Source organism: Pocillopora verrucosa, chromosome 3 (assembly GCF_036669915.1).
Source record: "Pocillopora verrucosa isolate sample1 chromosome 3, ASM3666991v2, whole genome shotgun sequence".
NCBI classification, from domain to species: domain Eukaryota; kingdom Metazoa; phylum Cnidaria; class Anthozoa; order Scleractinia; family Pocilloporidae; genus Pocillopora; species Pocillopora verrucosa.
In genome coordinates, this window is record NC_089314.1 from 30,825,768 (window position 1) to 30,844,289 (window position 18,522).

The following is an 18,522-nucleotide window of genomic DNA, read 5'->3' on the forward strand; positions in this document are numbered from 1 at the left end:
CTGAGTACTTTGCATTTCCGGCTTTCTACTAGGAAATAACGAGGACAATAATTATAACACGCAATTTCTTGAAGTGCGTCGTTCTCTGAGGATTTGGAATGGACAAAAAGCAAATTTTGGTCACTGGCTTCCCGAATGGAACGAAAGAAGTAGAGCTTATGATCTACTTCCAGTCTGAGAGAGATTCTGGAGGGGGTGACGTAGACAGCATCGAAATTGACCGCGGAAGAGCATACATCACTTTCGAAGAAGCTAGAGGTATGTAATATTCTTTCATTGGCTTTGAGTTTTTCTGCGTGCTCGTTGCTTTTAATATTTAAAGCATAATTGTTTTTAATTTCGCATCAAAGAATTTCACATTTAATAGAGTATGGATAAGAAAGAGTCGATATAAAGGTTTGTTGTTCTGTAGTTCGCTACGGATATTTCGGCAGTTTGCGAGTCGTCAGGCATCACTAAGCTGAAAAACACCCATTGCGAAATTCGTATGCTGGAGTGCAATTAAGGCCGAAAATTAAAAGTTTTTGGAAAAATGAAAACTACTAACGCAGTTTTACTGAATCATCATCCTTGTGGTGAACGGAAATCGAAAATTGAAAGCGAAAGTTGTCGTCGCACATGGACTGTTTGGCTATTACTCACGCACCACGCTGTGTAGTGAAGGGATTTTTCCCTGCGTTTGATTACCTCACTTTTCATTCTGAGCGATCTTCGAAACAATAGTAGTAGTATCTACTAGGTCGGCCTAAATGCTGTTACTAAAAAGGGATAAAACAAATTGAAGTGTGTGCTACAAAAATTTAGACCCGGCGAACTCTCAGGCATGCATAACTAATTCATTCACCTGAAATTTACAATCAAGCTTCATTTGGGTTGCATTTTCTTGTTTTAAAATTTCTTTTTGGTTGAAAATGTCAAAACTCACCAGTCTGTAGCAACTTGAAAAGGAGCAGGAGAAATAAATTTTTCTCTTCTAGTGTAGAAGTGCCTGAGGGCTATTGCATGATTGCTCTAAGAAAATATTCATATCGCCTTTCCTTTTTGAATATTGTTAGAGCTATGAAATGATACCCATTTCGATATTATTGTCAATTCCTCGGTCAACAATAAAGCTTCCTTTGCAAGAGCGTTGTAATAGATAGAAACTAGCCATATTTGTGCTGGGATAAATTGGCAAGATGGCCAATTCATTGCCTAAAACTTATAACAAATGTGATCATCGAATTTTCATTGCATAACCTTTATCAAATGATGCGGCACGATAAAAAGCATCACGATAAATGCTCATAAAATGAAAGAGGTGAAGGAAGGGAGAAGGAAGGTCAAAACGTTCTTAGCGCGTCTGGTCTGGAGACAAGTCGGACGAACTTGAGGAACATGCCACATCTTATACTGATCACTGTTGGCTCAGTAATTGTCCATCAAAACTCGTGACTATTGCGCTAAGAACCTCGAGCTCAGTTCTATTGTTAGCAGTGATATCAACAGATAATTCTTGAAAGCATCTTTTGATTATTGTCCATTCACTTTTAGAAGCTATGAGTCTGTTCTCCTATAGTTCGACCCTTCAGTAATCCTTGCCTTTTCGTCATTAAAAACAAAAATATGCTAGAGGCATACAATCTAGCTAATTTATAGTCTCATTACTAAGTTTTAAATGAGGCGTGTCATTTGAAATGATACGCCTCATTAAAATTTCACTAATTATTTTATATTTTGATCAACTGGTTTTAATGTGAACATGAAAAATTCCATGCATGATTCCTATTTCCAGGATCTCATGTCTTCAAATCGCTTCCTTTACATATGTGGACTGTTTTTTATATTATTAAGCAGAGAGGTTAAGCTGAAGTTTGTGTTACTTCCTACAGGCAGGTAACGTAACCGGCAAATAAGTCCCGTGCATGTTGGAAATACATGTGTTTCACCAGTATGTATTTACAGCGTGCATTTATCTTTTTTGAAAACATGGGAAACTATCGCTGAAAAAGTGTTTCACTCTGGATCTTCTTTATTTATCATTTTTCATGATGGGTGCTGTAAAAACTACTGGAATTGTTTGGGAGGGAACTATAATGCACTATAAACATTAGAGCTCCTTTAAATAAAGAAATTAAACAAAACTTTTGTGAAAAATGAAATTGATAACAGTATAACAATGATAAGGCATGTAAGGTGAGCAATTCTTGCAAGTTTTTGTTGCTGCTGCATATTGATTCGCCTTTTTTATGATGATGTTTATGTTGATTTCTTTTCGGTAGCCGCCGGGCGGGTTGTACGCCGAAGAAGCCATCGCCTCCAGAATTGTCAACTTCAGGTGAGGTTCCATCCAGACTTGGAAGATGAAGATTATGAGTACGAACAGGAACGACATGATGGAGTAAGTATTCTAAGAGGACTTGTTAGAATGATGAACACATATTTTCTCTATCCATTTCAAAAGCTCACTGTTGCTGAAATAAAATGATTTACAGTTCTTTCGGAGCTTATTTCGAAAATAAACTCTTCGGCACCTCAAATAAGTGCTAAGAAGTGAAATAACATTCTGAGGCGACAAACAATGTGTCACTCACTACAGCCTAGGGGTTAGGCTTGTGTGGGCGCTTGAGGTTGTGGGTGAAAATTATTCCTTAAGGCATTGTCGACAAATTAGATTAGGTTGCGGTACCAAAAATGCTTAAAGAGTAACTGACGCCAAATTTTTCTCCTTTCTATTTTCTCCCAATATATTCCTCTTAGGTTAAAGAATCCAAAGTGAGCAAATTAACGATATATTGTGCAAAATCAAGTTTCCTACAAATTATTTGACGCTTAATCGACGGCCATTTTGAAAACGGTTCGATTCAGGTCACGTGATGTGATACGTCACACGTGTGTAAGACATTGAAAAGTGTCATGTCAAGACCTTAGACCTGGAAGTAACATATTCGTCCCGGCTGTTCAGCTGCTGCCGAAATTTACGAGCGGCAAAAAAAGTAAGATTTGTTCGATTCTGATATAGGTCACCATTTAGAGACTACGAAATACGAAGTGAGAAATAAAATAACGAAGGTTGAACAATCGAAACGTGACGGATCGCATGTCTGTATTCAGAGCCATAGGTAGTTTGCACGCCATTCCAAACAGCTGTTAAAATATATATGTTCCCACAATTTTTCCTCCTAGCTATTATCGAGTCCTATACTTAAAGAAATATTTTTTAATTCCAAGCCGAAAAGTATTTGTCTTTAGATTTTGTCCGATATATATCACTGTGACCTCAGGCCCATCGGTTCAGGAGTTAGTGTGACTAAACGCTAAGTATTGTCACGTATTATGGGAGATCGTCATCTGGTTTCGGCCCGGAAATGAGCAAGATTTATCATTTTTCAGTTTTATTTAATGGAGACTAGTGAGCAGCACAAAGGAAGACTTCTTACTGTTGTAACTTTTTGTTTATTTCTTTCGATGCGTTTCGTCTCTAACTGAGAGTTGTTCAGGAATGGTTACAACTAACATTGAGCAGCATATATAGCACATTCGTGTGCCTAAGTTTAATTAACTTCCAATGGAAGTGTATTTTAACACAAACATGCTGTAAACAGATGTTACAAGAACTGCCTTGTTATAATTATGAGCGCCACACTTAAGCGTTGTTTCTCATTTGCGACCGGAAACATGATGAAATCAATCCTGTCCGAAGGGTTACTGGTTTCAAAAATGTATCAATGTCAGCTGAGTGAACAGTAAATTACTCGCGCTCGTTTATCGTAAATAAAACAAGCCGACAGCCTAAGAGAGGAAACCATTAAAGCGCAAGTCATGGGACTACCTTGTAACCACCGTTTAAAACACAGTGCTTTGGTAAAAAAAAGCAACCGAGTCCGCGACAAACTCGTGCTACGAAAATAACAAGCACGTAATGTTTCTCAAATTACTACCTCAACTTAAAAAAAAAATGTACATATATATATTCACGCTCAAGTTATCCAAAACTGTCCTACTCTAAGCCGCGTTGACATTTACAATAAGGACAAAAAACAACAGGATCTAAAACAAAGAAAGCGAAAAGCAGGGAAGCGCTGTGTAGTGATGTTTTGTAACAAATCAAATGCAGACGGAGTCAGCCTTCATCAGTTCCCTCAAACTCTAGATGCTGGACAATACATCTGGCTTCTGCCTGCAACTGTCCACTGTAACATCCTCCAAACTTTTATTTTTAACCACATCCACTTCTTGGTAAAAGATGTTTTCTTCCACCCTCTACATTGATTGGCAGTTTCCACACTGAACCTTGTAATAAAAAAAATTAGTAAAGTAGCAATTTTTTTGACGATGCTGAATAGAAGAAATGGAGAGCACAACTTGTTTGATTGCTTTCACCAAAAGTAACAGTTATCAGCTCTCTAACTGTCACAAACGTGAGAGATAACTCAAAATTTAGGCTACTTTACTTTATTTACAATTCTACATGAACGAATGCTATTTCAAGTTTTGCTACATCGTTTTAAAGTAAAAGCCGAGAAATCTTCAATCGTTCGTAAAACTCAACAAAGGAAAACTTAAAACCGATTCAATCGCGTATGAACTTGTATAATCCATCCAATTCACCTCCACAAGCGTGTATGTTTATATTTTCAGTCAGTGAAACCTTAGCTTCGGGAGGTGCGTGCGTGTAGCATAAAAACACTTCGCTCCCACGATATTCAAGAGTCTGCACATTTAGTTTTCTTTACTTGATCGCTCCTACATTTAATAAGCGACTGATTTTCAGATACTTTATTTATAATTGTAAATGCAGTCACCATTCTCGCTTTCTTGATTGAGGCGGCCGCGGCGCACGGGCTATGGATCCTCCTCTGACTCTCGCGCTCTATTTTAGGTTACGTTCGTCCTGGCGGTTCAAATTGCCAGGGCCTGATTTCACCAACAGATTTATAAACCCTTTCATTATGTTCGCCTTCCATCGTGGCCTCAAAATCCGAATAATCATACACCGAAATAGAATTGCTTTCACTCGAAGTACTATCCGCCATATTTACTTTCATATGATCAAAATCGAAGCGTTTATGGCGGATGACTCACGAGCTGCATTTAGCAATTTCTCAGCAGAAAAAGGCACAAAGAGACATTCGAAGCACCTTGTATCTGTTTCAGTGTATTAGCCGAGGCATTTAGACGGTATTCCGAAAAATGGACCTGTACTTAAAGTCTCTTGTGATACCGAACACTAAAACTTCAACTCGAGGGTTATCTGCTATCGAATAAATGGACCGCAAGTGCAATATCTTTCCACCACTAGGGTATTACACTGAGCACACCTTACAAGTACATGTTATTTTTTATAGCAATTTAAAGAATACCAAGCCAGACATCGAAGTAAGAAAGGTCTCCAGGACTTACCAGCTTCCCAGCAATTCGAAAGAGAACAGCAAGGACATCCTAATAAACCTTCCGTGCCGAAGCAGTGCACAGTCCATGTAAAAGGTCTATTGCCTGGCACATCAAGAGATCTCTTGGCCCTCTACTTCGAGAGTACAAGGCGATCTAAAGGTGGTCCAATCTCTTCTATCGACATGAAACCTGATCTTCAAATTTGCTTGATCACTTTTAAAAATTCTGAAGGTATATAGAACTGTTTTATCCCTACTTTATTGCCAGCATTTCCATCAGCAAATGTCTAAGCAGTCGTGCTGATTCGTTTCTTGTACAATTACTGGTGTTCAAGTTTAATCGTTTGCGGTAATTCTAAGGCATGACACTGCTGAAGCACTTGACCTGCTTAATTATTCATTATTTACTTTTTTTTCATTTACATAGTTTTATTCGTTCATTTTTTGTTCTTTAATCCTCTTCTTTCTGTCAATTCACCTAAAAAGGTGTGTTTCTTCCTTTTTAGACTTTTTTCGACGCTATGTTTATTCCTCGACGTCTCGATCAGTTTATTGGGAAGTGATAAGGCAAAAGATTGGTGCATTATGTTATTCAAATAGCTGAAAAAATAAAGGTTAAAGAGATAACAACACAAACAGTCGCAGCGTGCTCATCGATGACATCTCGAGAGGAAATGACTACGTTTCCCTTATAGTAGGCATTCATTTTTGAGTTTACAACATTTTTTCAGATGCTCAAAGAATCGTGGATAACTCCCCTCACACTGTGTCTGGCCTTCGTCTTGACGTGTCTCTTGTCGAAGAGAGGGAAGATGAGTTAGCAAATAACTATGAGGACAACAACACTATGTCAGACGGTTCCATCGCAATAATTGTCAGCGGTATATCATCGTCTATCACTCATGATTCCGTTCGGTATTACTTTGAAAATTCAAGGAGATCTGGAGGAGGAGTCATTTCTGATATTTTCTTTGCCGAAGACGGAGACGCTAGGATAACTTTTCAGGAGGTGAAAGGTGCGTCACCCAAATGTAGCATCCTTGTTGGTATTTAATGGTCAGGAAAACCCAATTGCAATGAAAAATTTTAAAATCGCACAAGTAGAACGGAAGTTCATTGCCAAAAGCGCTTTTAAAATAAACTCAGTCGTTAACCATGACAGATTACAGCATAACAGTCCATGACTCAAGGTCAGCCAACCCCCTAAATAGGCTACATTTGTTTTGGTCGATCCCTTAACTGGACTAGTATTATTACAATTGTTGTTGCTATTGTTGTTTTCATCGTTTATACCGTGTTGAGTTCTCCTGTTCTCGTTGCATCACAACAGATTTACAAAAGCTTCTTCACCAATCACATTCTATCAATGGAAAGGCCATCTCAGTGAAGAAAGAACCACCAAAGAAAAAAGTACCATTGGACCCAATTCGAGTGCAGGTCCGCGGCCTAAACGAAAAGATTACTGAAGACTGTCTACTTTTTTACCTGGAAAAATACAGCGGCGTAGAGGTTAAAGAAGTCATTATAGGTTGCAATAACAATGCAGTGGCAATATTTGAAGCCGAACCAGGTACGACGAACGTTACTTGTTAGAGCCTTTCCCCTAACTATTCTACAACAATTCCCCATCATATCAGCGAGGTAAAGTAGCCGCGTCTCCGAAAGCTAAAACTAAGCTAATAACTACATCAGCAGTTTCACAAACATTCCTGTAGCTTTTATTACCACTGATTTTTTCTTAACTCACAAAATTAATCTCGTTCCAGATTTCGAATCACTTTTCAGTGAGGTGCACGGCGACAGTAAAGGTCCTGAAGGAAGCAAACTTCGTTTGGAACGCATTCCTGTTTGTTCCTCCATTTTAGTCGAAGGACTTGATGAGAGTACTTCCAAGGACACCATACTACTCTATTTTGAAAGCAACAGACGTAGCGGTGGAGACATCGTCAGCCATGTGGAGCGTATCACGAAAAGTAGTGCCGTTGTTCATTTTGAGAAAGCATCAGGTAATATCCTTTTTCATTTCTCATTTCGCTTCCTTAATGCTAGGAGAAACTTTTCATTGAAAAAGCAGCTTTGTTACTCATCATCTCAACATGCTCAATCAGGCCACAGATTGCCATCTTGTTCTTATAAAATCTTTGTTATAAAAGGAATGCTACAACCAGACAGAGAGAGATAAACTTTATGCATTTCAAACGGTCTTGAGGATTATGGGTCTTTTCATAGAAGAGCATTATCGTTGACAAATGCAGACAATACCTCAGACGATGCCCCTTTTATAACGTTCCCAAATTAGATAACTGTCTGGTCAATAAACAAATCAAAGTGTCTGTGATGGACTAGCGCCTCGTAATTATGAGAATTGCGAAATCAAATTTGTTCACTCTTACTATGTTCCTTATTTCTTCACAGCCGTTCAGAGTGTAATCGGCAAAGTGGTTCACAAACTCGACGATAAGAACCTGAAAGTGAGGTCATATCTTCCTTTTCTCGAAAGCTCGGCTACGAATAAGATAGAAGAACCATATGATGCTGAGGTCTTTGAACACATCAAGATTAACCACGATCATGATTTATTAATTCTGACGGAGGAAAACAAGGTCGGCATCAGCATGGATCCTGACAAGCAAGCTGTCGTAATTTCCAACTCAGAAAAGGGAACCGTCCCCAAACAGCTATGGAAAGAAAGATCAGGACGCCTGCTAAGCTTCTTGCAAGGTTTTAAGAAAGCTGAAATTGGCATTCCTGCTGAATTAGCCGATGAAGTGTCAGAGCGCTGGAGGAAAGCCCATCCTTCTACAGAAACATCCGCCGATCTAATAACTTTCAGTGAACAAAACCGAGTAGCGCGTATCATTGGAAGGGTTCAAGAAGTAGTTGAGGAGGAAAGGAAAATGGAAGAGTTTATCCATGCTGTTGAACAAGATACCGAGCTTATGAAGTCAATAGGAAAAGTGACTGAAGGTGGCATTCCGAGAGTTCGATTGAGATTACTGGAAATGTCTGGTATCTGTCAAAGTCTCCAAAGTGAGCACCAGTATTTAAAAATCTCTTTTGATGCGGACGGGGAGATGTTGTTCTTTGAGGGTCCCAGAGTTCTCCTTAAGGATGTGCAGGCTAAAGTCTTTATCTTAATTTCAAAGATGATTGATAAGTCCATTGAGCTCGCACCAAACATCATAACTGTTTTAAAAAAGCCCTCGGTGTCGAGCTACCTTCAAGATCTTTTCAAGAAAAAAAACATACAAGCAATTTTTGAATGCGGCCAAAGCAACAGCTCTAACGAGATCAAGATCATTGGTGTTGACGCGTATAACACACAAGAAGCAGAAAAAACTTTGCTAGCTGCTATTCAAGAAAACAGCATCCGTTTAACCGACAAAAATGCTCAAGTACTTAGCAGCCGTATTTGGAAAAGTTTCCACTCGCGAATAATATCGAATTCTAAAGTTGAAATTGTCGTTGACATCTCCTCTAGCACTGTTTGGGTTAGCGGAATCGCAGAAGATGTTAAAGAATGCTACGATCAAATCGTCGACTTTCTTAAAAAAAACACTATTCTGAGTGACACCGTCGTCTTAGAAAATGGTTCAACGAGGTTCGTCTTCGAAAGGTTAAGTTCTAAACTTGACGAGATTAAGAAAGACTTAGTCACTTGCTCCGTGGACATGCGAATAGCTGCAGACTGTAAAGGCATAGAGGTATCTGGTACTGAAGAAGGACTAGAGAGGTGCTTACCAAGAATTCTTGAGCTAACCAAAACTATTACGAAGGCCTCCATCCCGATTGACAGGCCAGGGATGAAGAAATTCTTCTTGCAGGGTAAAGGACCTAAGTCTCTAAAATCAATTGAGGACACCAACAGTTGTATCATCGTTCCAAGAGAAAGAAACGAAAACGAAGCCTTGCTGATCTCAGACGAAGAGGAGAAGAGAGAATTTCAAGGATCATCCCCCGAGTTCATTTGTAGCTTCCTCACGAGAGAAAAAAAAAAGATTTATGTCTTTAAGAACGACATCACAAAACACCCCGTCGATGCTATAGTTAACGCAGCCAATGAAAATTTACAGCATGTTGGAGGTTTGGCCAGAGACATAGTGAAGGAGGGTGGAAGCGATATCCAGCGTCACTGCGATCAGTTCGTTGCAGATCAAGGCCGTCTTTTAGAGGGGCGGACACTAGTTACCCCTGCAGGACGGTTACCATGTAGTAAGATCATCCACACAGTTGGGCCTAAATGGGATTTCACAGCAGACACACTTCGAATAGATGGCACCGAAACAAGACAGGAACGCGTTCTTAAGCAGGCCATTAAGAATAGCCTGATGGAAGCCGCAAGTCTGAAGTCAATAGCTATTCCAGCGGTAAGTTCCGGCGTGTTTGGCGTACCACGTGATCTATGTGCTAAAGTCATACTGGATGCTGTCGTAGAATTTTGTCGGGAGAATCCGTCTTGCCATTTATCAGAGATTCATCTTGTTAACAAAGACACACCTACGGTCACTGCTTTCTCAGACGAGATGGGGAAAAGATTTTCCACGGAGAATAATTTCATTAGTAGGGATGCATCTGGTCCAGCAAACCCTACACTCCAAGTTAGAGACATTTCGCAACGATCCAGAGGAGCTCCGAACTCCTTTGCAACACAGGAGGGGATTCAAATCACCGTAAAGAATGAAGATCTCGCTAAAGAACAGGTAAGGCGATTTACTAGTAAGTTGAATTTGGTAACAGAGGTCACTATAGCGTTCTGAACCTCTCTTAAAGATTAAGGAGCTATGATGACTTTCCTGCTGGTCTTGTCGTGTTTTTGTTTTAAGTCATTAGCTTGCTGTGAAATGGCCATTGTCTTTTAGACTATTTTGAATATTCTTATTATCCTATTTTGAAATACTTTCACCCGTCTCTATCCTCCAGGCTGAAATCTTGGTTGGAACAGCGGCAGGAAATCTCAAACTTGACCAGAATCCTTGTGCGATGGCGCTCAGCAAAAATGCTGGTCAATGTTTGCAAGACGAATGTGATAAGAAGAACGCTGTGCCTGAAGGAAACATTGCTGTGCTACATCAGACCGGAGGTTTGAAATGTCAGGCTGTCATCTTTGCCATATGTTCTCCCTGGGGCAATGGTAAAGGAAGACAGGTAACTCCTCGCTGAATAGGCCACTTGTTTCCACTTATGTCCAGAAAGGACGCAATACCGAATATTGGCGAATTTTAGTCAAATTCGTCAAAGCGAAGTCAGCTTCGCGGTTTTGACAGATTTTAGTTAATAAGAGATAATTCAATTACCCATGTAAACATTGGCGATGGGATCGATCGGTAGATTATATTACTTTGGCGGATGAAAAAACCACACTTTTCTGACTAAAAACTTTAGAAAGTCACTGCCACATATCTTTAATTTCAATTAGTCGAAAAACTTGCGTTCCATAAAATGCCTTCTGTGGTATATCGCTCCGAGGCAGAAAACTTCAGAGATTTGTGGGAGAAAATGTTGTAAACAAAGATCATCACGTTTAAATGCAAATATTTATTGAGCGACTGTAAGGCGAAACTTGACATAGAAATGGAAATTAGGGTAATTTAGCTCGTGGAGGCAGAGAAAGATTTGAATCGCTGCGTTAAAATTTGATGAATTTTGAAACCAAAAATTTTGATAAACGTACGATTCTATTCAGTACTGGTTTTGCAGAACGCCCGAGGCATGCGTTTATTACTCTGCGGAGTTTGATGGCTACTATTCTTCTGGATTTTTCCGTGACTCAAGCTCAGTTACAAAATGAACTATTCCTTTTCTGTTGACTTTGCCGCGGTACTTACGTTAGTCCCTGCATTTCTTCTAGCGATTCTCGTATTTCCAATTTGTCATGGCATCAACTAGTTCCAAAGACTTAATCTTCACACATTCCATGTTAATACAATGAAAAGTACTCAACAGCGATTTTGCTAAAAAAAACCCGCATGGCTTTCAATCCGTTCCCTCTGAACCGCAAATTCTGCCTGAGCATACGCTCCGTGTAGCCTCTTGTTTGAGACTAAAACATGATTTTCTCGCAAAACCCCAATAAAAGCTTCTAGCAGGTGGCTTTGATTGTGAAGTTTGATTGAATATAGGTTAACTCGAGGCATTCCTGGTAGACAACATTTAGAGATCACTTATTGCCATTAGTTCAACTTGTAGGACTTTACATTTTTTAATGTTACGTCCTTGCTATCGCTGTTTTAAAAGTTTGTTTCATTTCAAAACTGCTTTATTAGAAAATTGTCGTAATAGTTGCTTCTTTAAAATATTTTAGACTCTTATAGACCTTATGAAGAAGTGTTTAAAAGAAGGAGACAGAATGAAGGCCAAATCGATTGCTTTTGCTGCTATTGGTACTGGGACACTTAGCTTTCCTCGAGATCAGGTTGCAAAAATCTATTTCGACGAAGTAGTGTCATTCAGTAAAAGGAACCCTACAACTAAACTGAAAGACATACGATTTGTGTTGTACGACAAAGACACCCCGACCATTCAGGCGTTTGATAGAGAGTTAAAGAAGTGGCTGAAGAATGCTGGCAGTATGGGTAATGCCTCACAAGTCAACGTCACCAGCACATCAGCAACTGGCAATGCTTCATTCTCTCCGGTTACTGAGCGAGGTCCAGACCACCTAGAAACAACCATCGGGTTACTCTCTTTTCAAGTGCAACATGGTGATATCACAAAAGATTCGACAGAAGCCATTGCTGTTATCAATAATACTTCCTTAGATCTCTCAGTTGGTCATGGAGCGGGAGCAGCTATTCTTAGAAAGGGGGGCTCCTCCATCAGTGACGAGTGCGCTGAACACGAACCCCAAACACCGGGCTCCGTTGTTGCTACAACAGCAGGACGCTTAAAAGCAGATTTCCTCTTTCATATTATCCCAGTTGAACCTATTACTGCTAAAAGTATAAAGGCCTCCGTATTGAAGTGCCTGCGAGAGGCCGAAGACAGAAGAGTCACTTCCATTTCATTTCCGGCTGTTGGGACTGGGGTCCTTGACATATCAGCAAAGTCCTGTACTTATTCAATTCTGTCCGCAGTCCGCGATTTCGCTAACCAAGGACCGGAACACGTACAACTTGTCAAGATGACAATTTTCCAGAAAAGCATGATCAAAGACATCCGTTCAGTGCTGTTTGAAGCCTCAGGCCAAAACCCCCCAGCAGAAGCAGGTATTCTTCATAGAGTCGCTTCTGGGTTAAGGACAATGGTCGGCCTCATAGGAATCGGTGGGAACGAGGCAAGCTCTGCGACGCCTGATGTTCAAACTGTTGATGAAACAAAGTTAAATCTTGATATTTATGCTGGCAATGAGAGTGATCTTCAGCAAGCCTCTACTGCAGTTAACGATCTGATGTCTGAGAATTCTGGTCAACAGGTTATCACGAATGAAGTAATCAGGAGTTTAACGAAAGAACATTTGACAAAAATTCACACTCTTGAATTACGATACAGCGTTAGAGCCGTCGTGGAAAAAGAGTTGGATCGCATTGAGTGCTGTGGGCAGCTAGAAGATGTTCTCAAAGTAGTTTCAGATATCCACGATCTTCTCGATAAAATAAAGAAAGACGAACATGATCGCTTTCGAGCTGAGATGCTCTCTAAGAATGTCCAGTGGAAGTATAAGCATGGCGATAAGTTTCTAAATTACGATAGTGATCTCAACACTAAAATCGAGCTCGCCTACCAGGATAACAAGAAAACACTCACCGTCAAAGAGCACGATGAGCCTTACGAAATATCGTTCCTCGCCATGACAGAGACGGGCCCAAATGGTCACAGCACAGATATCAAGAGGGTTAACCCAGGTGGAGGTGAGTTATTAAATGTATGTTGTTCAACCGAGCCAGTAGAATTTCGGGCTATAGGCGTTCTGGAATTGTATATTATTCAACATTAATTACGCTTGTTTGTCGACAAAGCTCAATAAAAACGAGATTAATCGTAACTGAAAGGTAAAGTAGCCCACCAATCTGCCCACTCATTCGCGAAAATTAACTCATTCCAGTTACTGATGTCAAGAATGTTTTATATTCAGTTATTCTAACCTGTTTTCTTTTGATTTATTTTACTAATAGGCCTTCACGTTCCGGATTATTGGGATCCTCAGCCGCAAGATAAGAAGGTGCATATTGTCGAGATAAAACCTGATTCGCATGCACAGGAGTACAAGAAGGTCACTGATCTGTTCAATGCAACCTGCTCAAAACAAATTGTCAAAATAGAAAGAATTCAAAATGAAGCTTTCTTTGGAATTTACGCTGTTCAGCAACAAAAGATGGACGAGTCTGGTGCCCGTGGAAGCAACGAAATGCTGTTATTTCATGGAACCGCGGAGAATAACTGTCAAGCAATTACTCACAAAGGCTTTAACAGAAGTTATAGCTGGCAAAAAAGTAAGTTGACAATGGTACACTTCGTGAGTGAAGGTGACTTGCTAGACTGAAAACCCGTAGACAGAAATCCGGATGAATTTGACAAGAAACAATGCATTTAACAGTTTCTGTTAAATTCGACAAACGGAAATTTAATCCAGGTCTGTATCTAACTACGAGCAGAGGAAGTTTCGAGAATTTTATCACATGTGTACTGCATGGTAACGATGAGTATGTCGTGCAGTAACAGTCAAAAAAAGTAAAAAAAAGTCAGACCTGTCTTTGAAAGGGCTTCTTGGCTAGATCACGCCTATTGCAGCGTCGGGATAGGCCGTCAGTCGATAGAAACATACTTAATAGCCGCTTGAAACATTGGAGAAAAATTCACCTAATACAATATTTCACAAATACGGATGAATAAAACTTAAATATCCGGGGCAAAAAAGGGAATGGAATTAGGGTCTTATGAAAATATTTTGGCAACCTGATTTTGCTTCCCTTTTGAGTAAAAATTTACATATATAAATAGAGAGAAATCACAATAACATATAATGGTATGGAGGCATAACACTCTGTTTATTTCCTTACTGACATTGTGCTTCGAAGCGCATACTTGGTCAGTAAAACTAAAAGGGAATTGTTCTTGAATCAAAATAAAGAACTGGATTAAATTTAACTGACTTTTCCCCTCCCTTACAAGTAAAATGTTATCATCAAACAGAATGTACCATGTATTTTCAGACACCCTATATGGAAAAGGCGTTTATTTTGCCAAGGAGGCAGAGTATTCCGCACGTTCTCAGTATTCACCACCAGGTCCAACGGGCCTTCGACACATGTACGTCGCAAGAGTGCTGGTTGGTGATTACACAGTGGGTAAGAAAGACATCATTGTCCCTCCATCCAAAACAGGCAATGACCCAACAGATACATATGACAGCGTCGTGGATCAAATGCCCAACCCAGAGATCTTCGTCGTATTTCACGACCCGCAATGTTATCCCGAGTACCTGATAACTTTCCAGTAACGGACTGGCACTACTTGGCACTACTTCGCCTTCTTTTGCATTTTTGTTAATTTTTTTTGCTTGTCATGATAACTTTTTTGGAAAGGTGTAGAAAAAGAGGATGACTGAGGCCATTAAAAAGATGGTAATAACGGCAATTCCGAGGGCAGTAAAACCAAATTTTGATGCACAAAGAGAGAGGAGAGGTAGCTTATACTTGTTTAATCCAATTAGATTTGCAACAATTTCTTTCAATAATAATAATAATAATAATAATAAAAGATTTATACCGCGCCAGTATCCTACTGTTCAAAGGCGCCTACAAGAAAAAAAAACTTAAACATTAACACTTAAGACAGCTAATATTAATTATAAAAGGCTTTTCTAAAGAGTAAAGTTTTTAATCTACGTTTAAAAACAGACACAGACTGAGCATTTCTAATTTCACTTGGCAAAGCATTCCATAATGATGGTGCTGCTACAGAAAAGGATCTTGCGCCATATGTTTTCAAGTTATAGGATGGAGAAACCAGAAGGTGCTTGAATGATGAGCGTAGTTGACGCGATGGGGTGTAAGATGTAAGCAGATCACAAATGTACGACGGTGCCAGGTTGTTAAGTGCCTTGTAGGTTATAAGTAAAATCTTAAAAATAATACGTTGGTTAACGGGAAGCCAATGAAGATTGAAAAGAACAGGCGTAATGTGATCATGTTTTTTTGTAAGTGTGACGAGGCGCGCCGCGGCATTCTGGACGTGTTGTAGTCTTTTTATAGCGTAGGCTGGTAGGCCATACAAAAGGGAATTACAGTAATCCAGCTTCGAAGATACAAACATATGAACCAGCAATTCAGTAGTGGTCGCTGAAAGATATTTCCTGATATAGCTAATATTTCGCAAATGATAAAATGAAGATTTACAAATGTCAGTAATATGATCCTTAAAGCAAAAATGGCTGTCGAACATAGTGCCGATATTCCTCGCCTTTTGCACGGAAGTAATAGTCTCACCAGCAACTGAAATTTCGTGAAGGAGTGGTCTTGGAAGATGTTTAGCGGAAATTACCAATAATTCAGTTTTGTCTTTATTTAATTTAAGACGATTAACCATCATCCAATGACTGATTTCATCCACACAGCTCTCGATGCTAGAAACCGCTAGATCCCTATCACCCAGTACGGTTGGTTGGAAAGACAAGTAAAGCTGTGAGTCGTCAGCATAAAAATGATAGCTCAGGTTAAATTTCTTTACGATATCTGAAAGCGGTGAAGTATAAAGCAAATACAAAATGGGTCCCAAGACAGATCCTTGTGGCACTCCACATTTAAGGTCATGTTTCGTCGAAGTACCACCATCAACGGAGACATATTGCGTGCGATTCGATAAATAAGATTGCAACCATAATAGAGGCTTCCCAGCTATCCCAAACCGTACACGTAAACGAGAGAGGAGGATGGTATGATCGACTGTATCGAAGGCAGCGGAAAGGTCTAACAACAGCAAAATTACGATTCGACGATTATCAATGGCAGAAAGAATATCATTGTGAACACGAATAAGTGCAGTTTCAGCACTGTGATATTTCTTGTACGCCGACTGGAATGTCTCATTTAACTCATAATCGTTAATGTAGGAGATAAGTTGATTAGCTACCAATTTTTCAATTGCTTTGCTAATAAATGAAAGATTCGATACCGGACGATAATTGCAGAATTGAGTATGATCCAAAGAAGATTTCTTAAGGAGCGGGCGTAACATTGCAACCTTGAGTTGCGAAGGCATCTGACCAGATTCCAATGAGATATTTATGATTTTGGAAATGAAAGGCAACAGAACACTAAGTGCATTTCTTGTAACATAACCAGGAAGAGGATCAAGAGCACATGACTTAGCAGCCAGATTCATGATACATGTATGAACTTCATCCGCTGTTACCATTTTGAAAATATCAAAAGAATATGGACAGGCGTTGTCAACAACAGCAACTGTATCTCGATGAGGGAAAGCAGCAGTCGTTATATGACCCCGTATTCTATCTATCTTTGTAGTGAAGTACTTAATAAACTTGTTAGCAAGATCAGTGGGCGATTTGCAGGGGGGATATTGAATATCTGTTTTCCTTTGTAGTAGTTTATCAATTATCTTAAAAAGCTGTTTATAATTTGACTGATTCTCATTGATTAATGATGCGAAATAATTCTTCTTGGAATCACGAATTAAGTTGTTGACAGCATCACATCCCTCAATAAACAACTTACGATCAGAAGGAAGTTTTGTCATTCGCCAGCGTCGTTCAAGTTTTCTACGGGATCTCTTTAAATTATTTATCTCCTCAGAATACCAAGGTGCAGCGGGACGCAAAGTAACTAACTTTTTTTGCAGTGGAGCATGAGTCTCAAGTATGGTAGTAAGGACTCTGTTATATTGATCAATCAAATAATCCAAGGATGACGATGACGAGGCAAAAAGATCAGGAAGGCTCGAATTCATAACATCAGCACAGAAATTATCAAAATCAATAGATCGAAGCTTTCTGAATGAAATAATCTTCTTGTCGAGCGGCGGCTTATTAAGCGAGAGCTGGAAGTGAACAGCAGCATGATCAGAGATGACAAAAGGAGAACCAATTGTTAAATTTGAAACAATACTATCATCAGATCTTGTAATCACAAGATCTAAGGTGTGTCGATCTTTATGCGTTGAGCCATGTGTATGTTGAGTAAGATTGAAAGAATCCAACAATTGAAGAAATTCAGTTGAGTGTTGGGAAGAACAGGTGTCAACATGTATATTAAAATCACCAACTAATAATATTCCACCAGGATCAGCGATATAGTGCTCCAGGAATGTAGAAAACTCATCAAGGAACAATGAGGGTGTTAAACCATTCAAGGTCGAGGGAGGTGGGCGATAAACAATAATAACTCTGAGTTTTAAACCGACTGTACTTGACAATAACAAATCCATATATTCAAAGGACAAAAACTTCTTGAGCGGCTGCAACTTTAAGTTGAAAGATGATCGAAATAACAAGCCAACTCCTCCTCCACGAGTAGAACCAGGTCTAGGAACATGATGAAATGAATAACCTGAAGGACATAAATCACGAATAATTAATTCATTGTCAGCATCTGATTGAAGCCATGTTTCTGTCAAGCCAAGAAGATCAATATTATTTTCGACGACAAAGTCCTTGATGATAGTAGTCTTGTTGTTAATTGAACGAGCATTTAGCAAGCAAAAATTCACGAAGCGAGCCCTTGGTGTGTAGCTTTTAATCGGGTTAGGAGTAAGTTCAATTAAATTTCTAAGATTCGATCCAACAGGAGTCTTCATCATGCATGTAAATCGTGAAGAATTTAATCGACAGCCTTGGGGTGAGACCAAAGCTCGAATATAATTCAAGCGCCGCCGCTTTTCTTGAACTATTTTCCCGCTCTGCAACCTCTAAACTTTCTTTGACAATTTTTGCCCAGAGGAAGTAAACTACATGGGAGATTCCAGTTGTAGCAGAAGCTCTGAGTACGACGAACAAAAGGCACTAATGGAGAAGTGTGTTGTAAATTGTGATTAAGCCAATTCATCGATTTCGTTGCAGTCGAAAACGCAGAGAACTCATATCCCAGATAGGCGTTTTGTTCTTTATGTATTCCCACCATCCGAGGGGATGTTGGACCAGGATTAGATTCAACGTCCACGAAGATAGTAAGGTCAAATTTTGTAGGCAGACCAAGCG

General features: G+C 39.5%; 1 protein-coding gene across 2 annotated transcripts; it reads left to right on the forward strand.

Moving 5' to 3' along the window:
• Positions 1–56: 56 nt before the first annotated feature.
• Positions 57–17,052, forward strand: LOC131774571 (protein mono-ADP-ribosyltransferase PARP14). Of its 2 annotated transcripts, XR_010716813.1 has the most exons (12): positions 57–258; positions 2,262–2,380; positions 5,328–5,604; positions 6,104–6,388; positions 6,703–6,942; positions 7,139–7,378; positions 7,788–10,072; positions 10,293–10,517; positions 11,674–13,219; positions 13,484–13,801; positions 14,522–14,993; positions 15,925–17,052. XR_010716813.1 is itself a non-coding variant. In XM_059090621.2 (11 exons), the coding sequence occupies exons 1-11, from the start codon at positions 99–101 to the stop codon at positions 14,806–14,808; spliced, it is 5,982 nt and encodes a 1,993-aa protein (XP_058946604.2). In that variant the 5' UTR covers positions 57–98; the 3' UTR covers positions 14,809–15,494. The 2 variants fall into 2 exon arrangements, 1 of the variants encoding a protein (XP_058946604.2); XM_059090621.2 differs by lacking the exon at positions 15,925–17,052 and having other exon boundaries at positions 14,522–15,494.
• Positions 17,053–18,522: the final 1,470 nt, after the last annotated feature.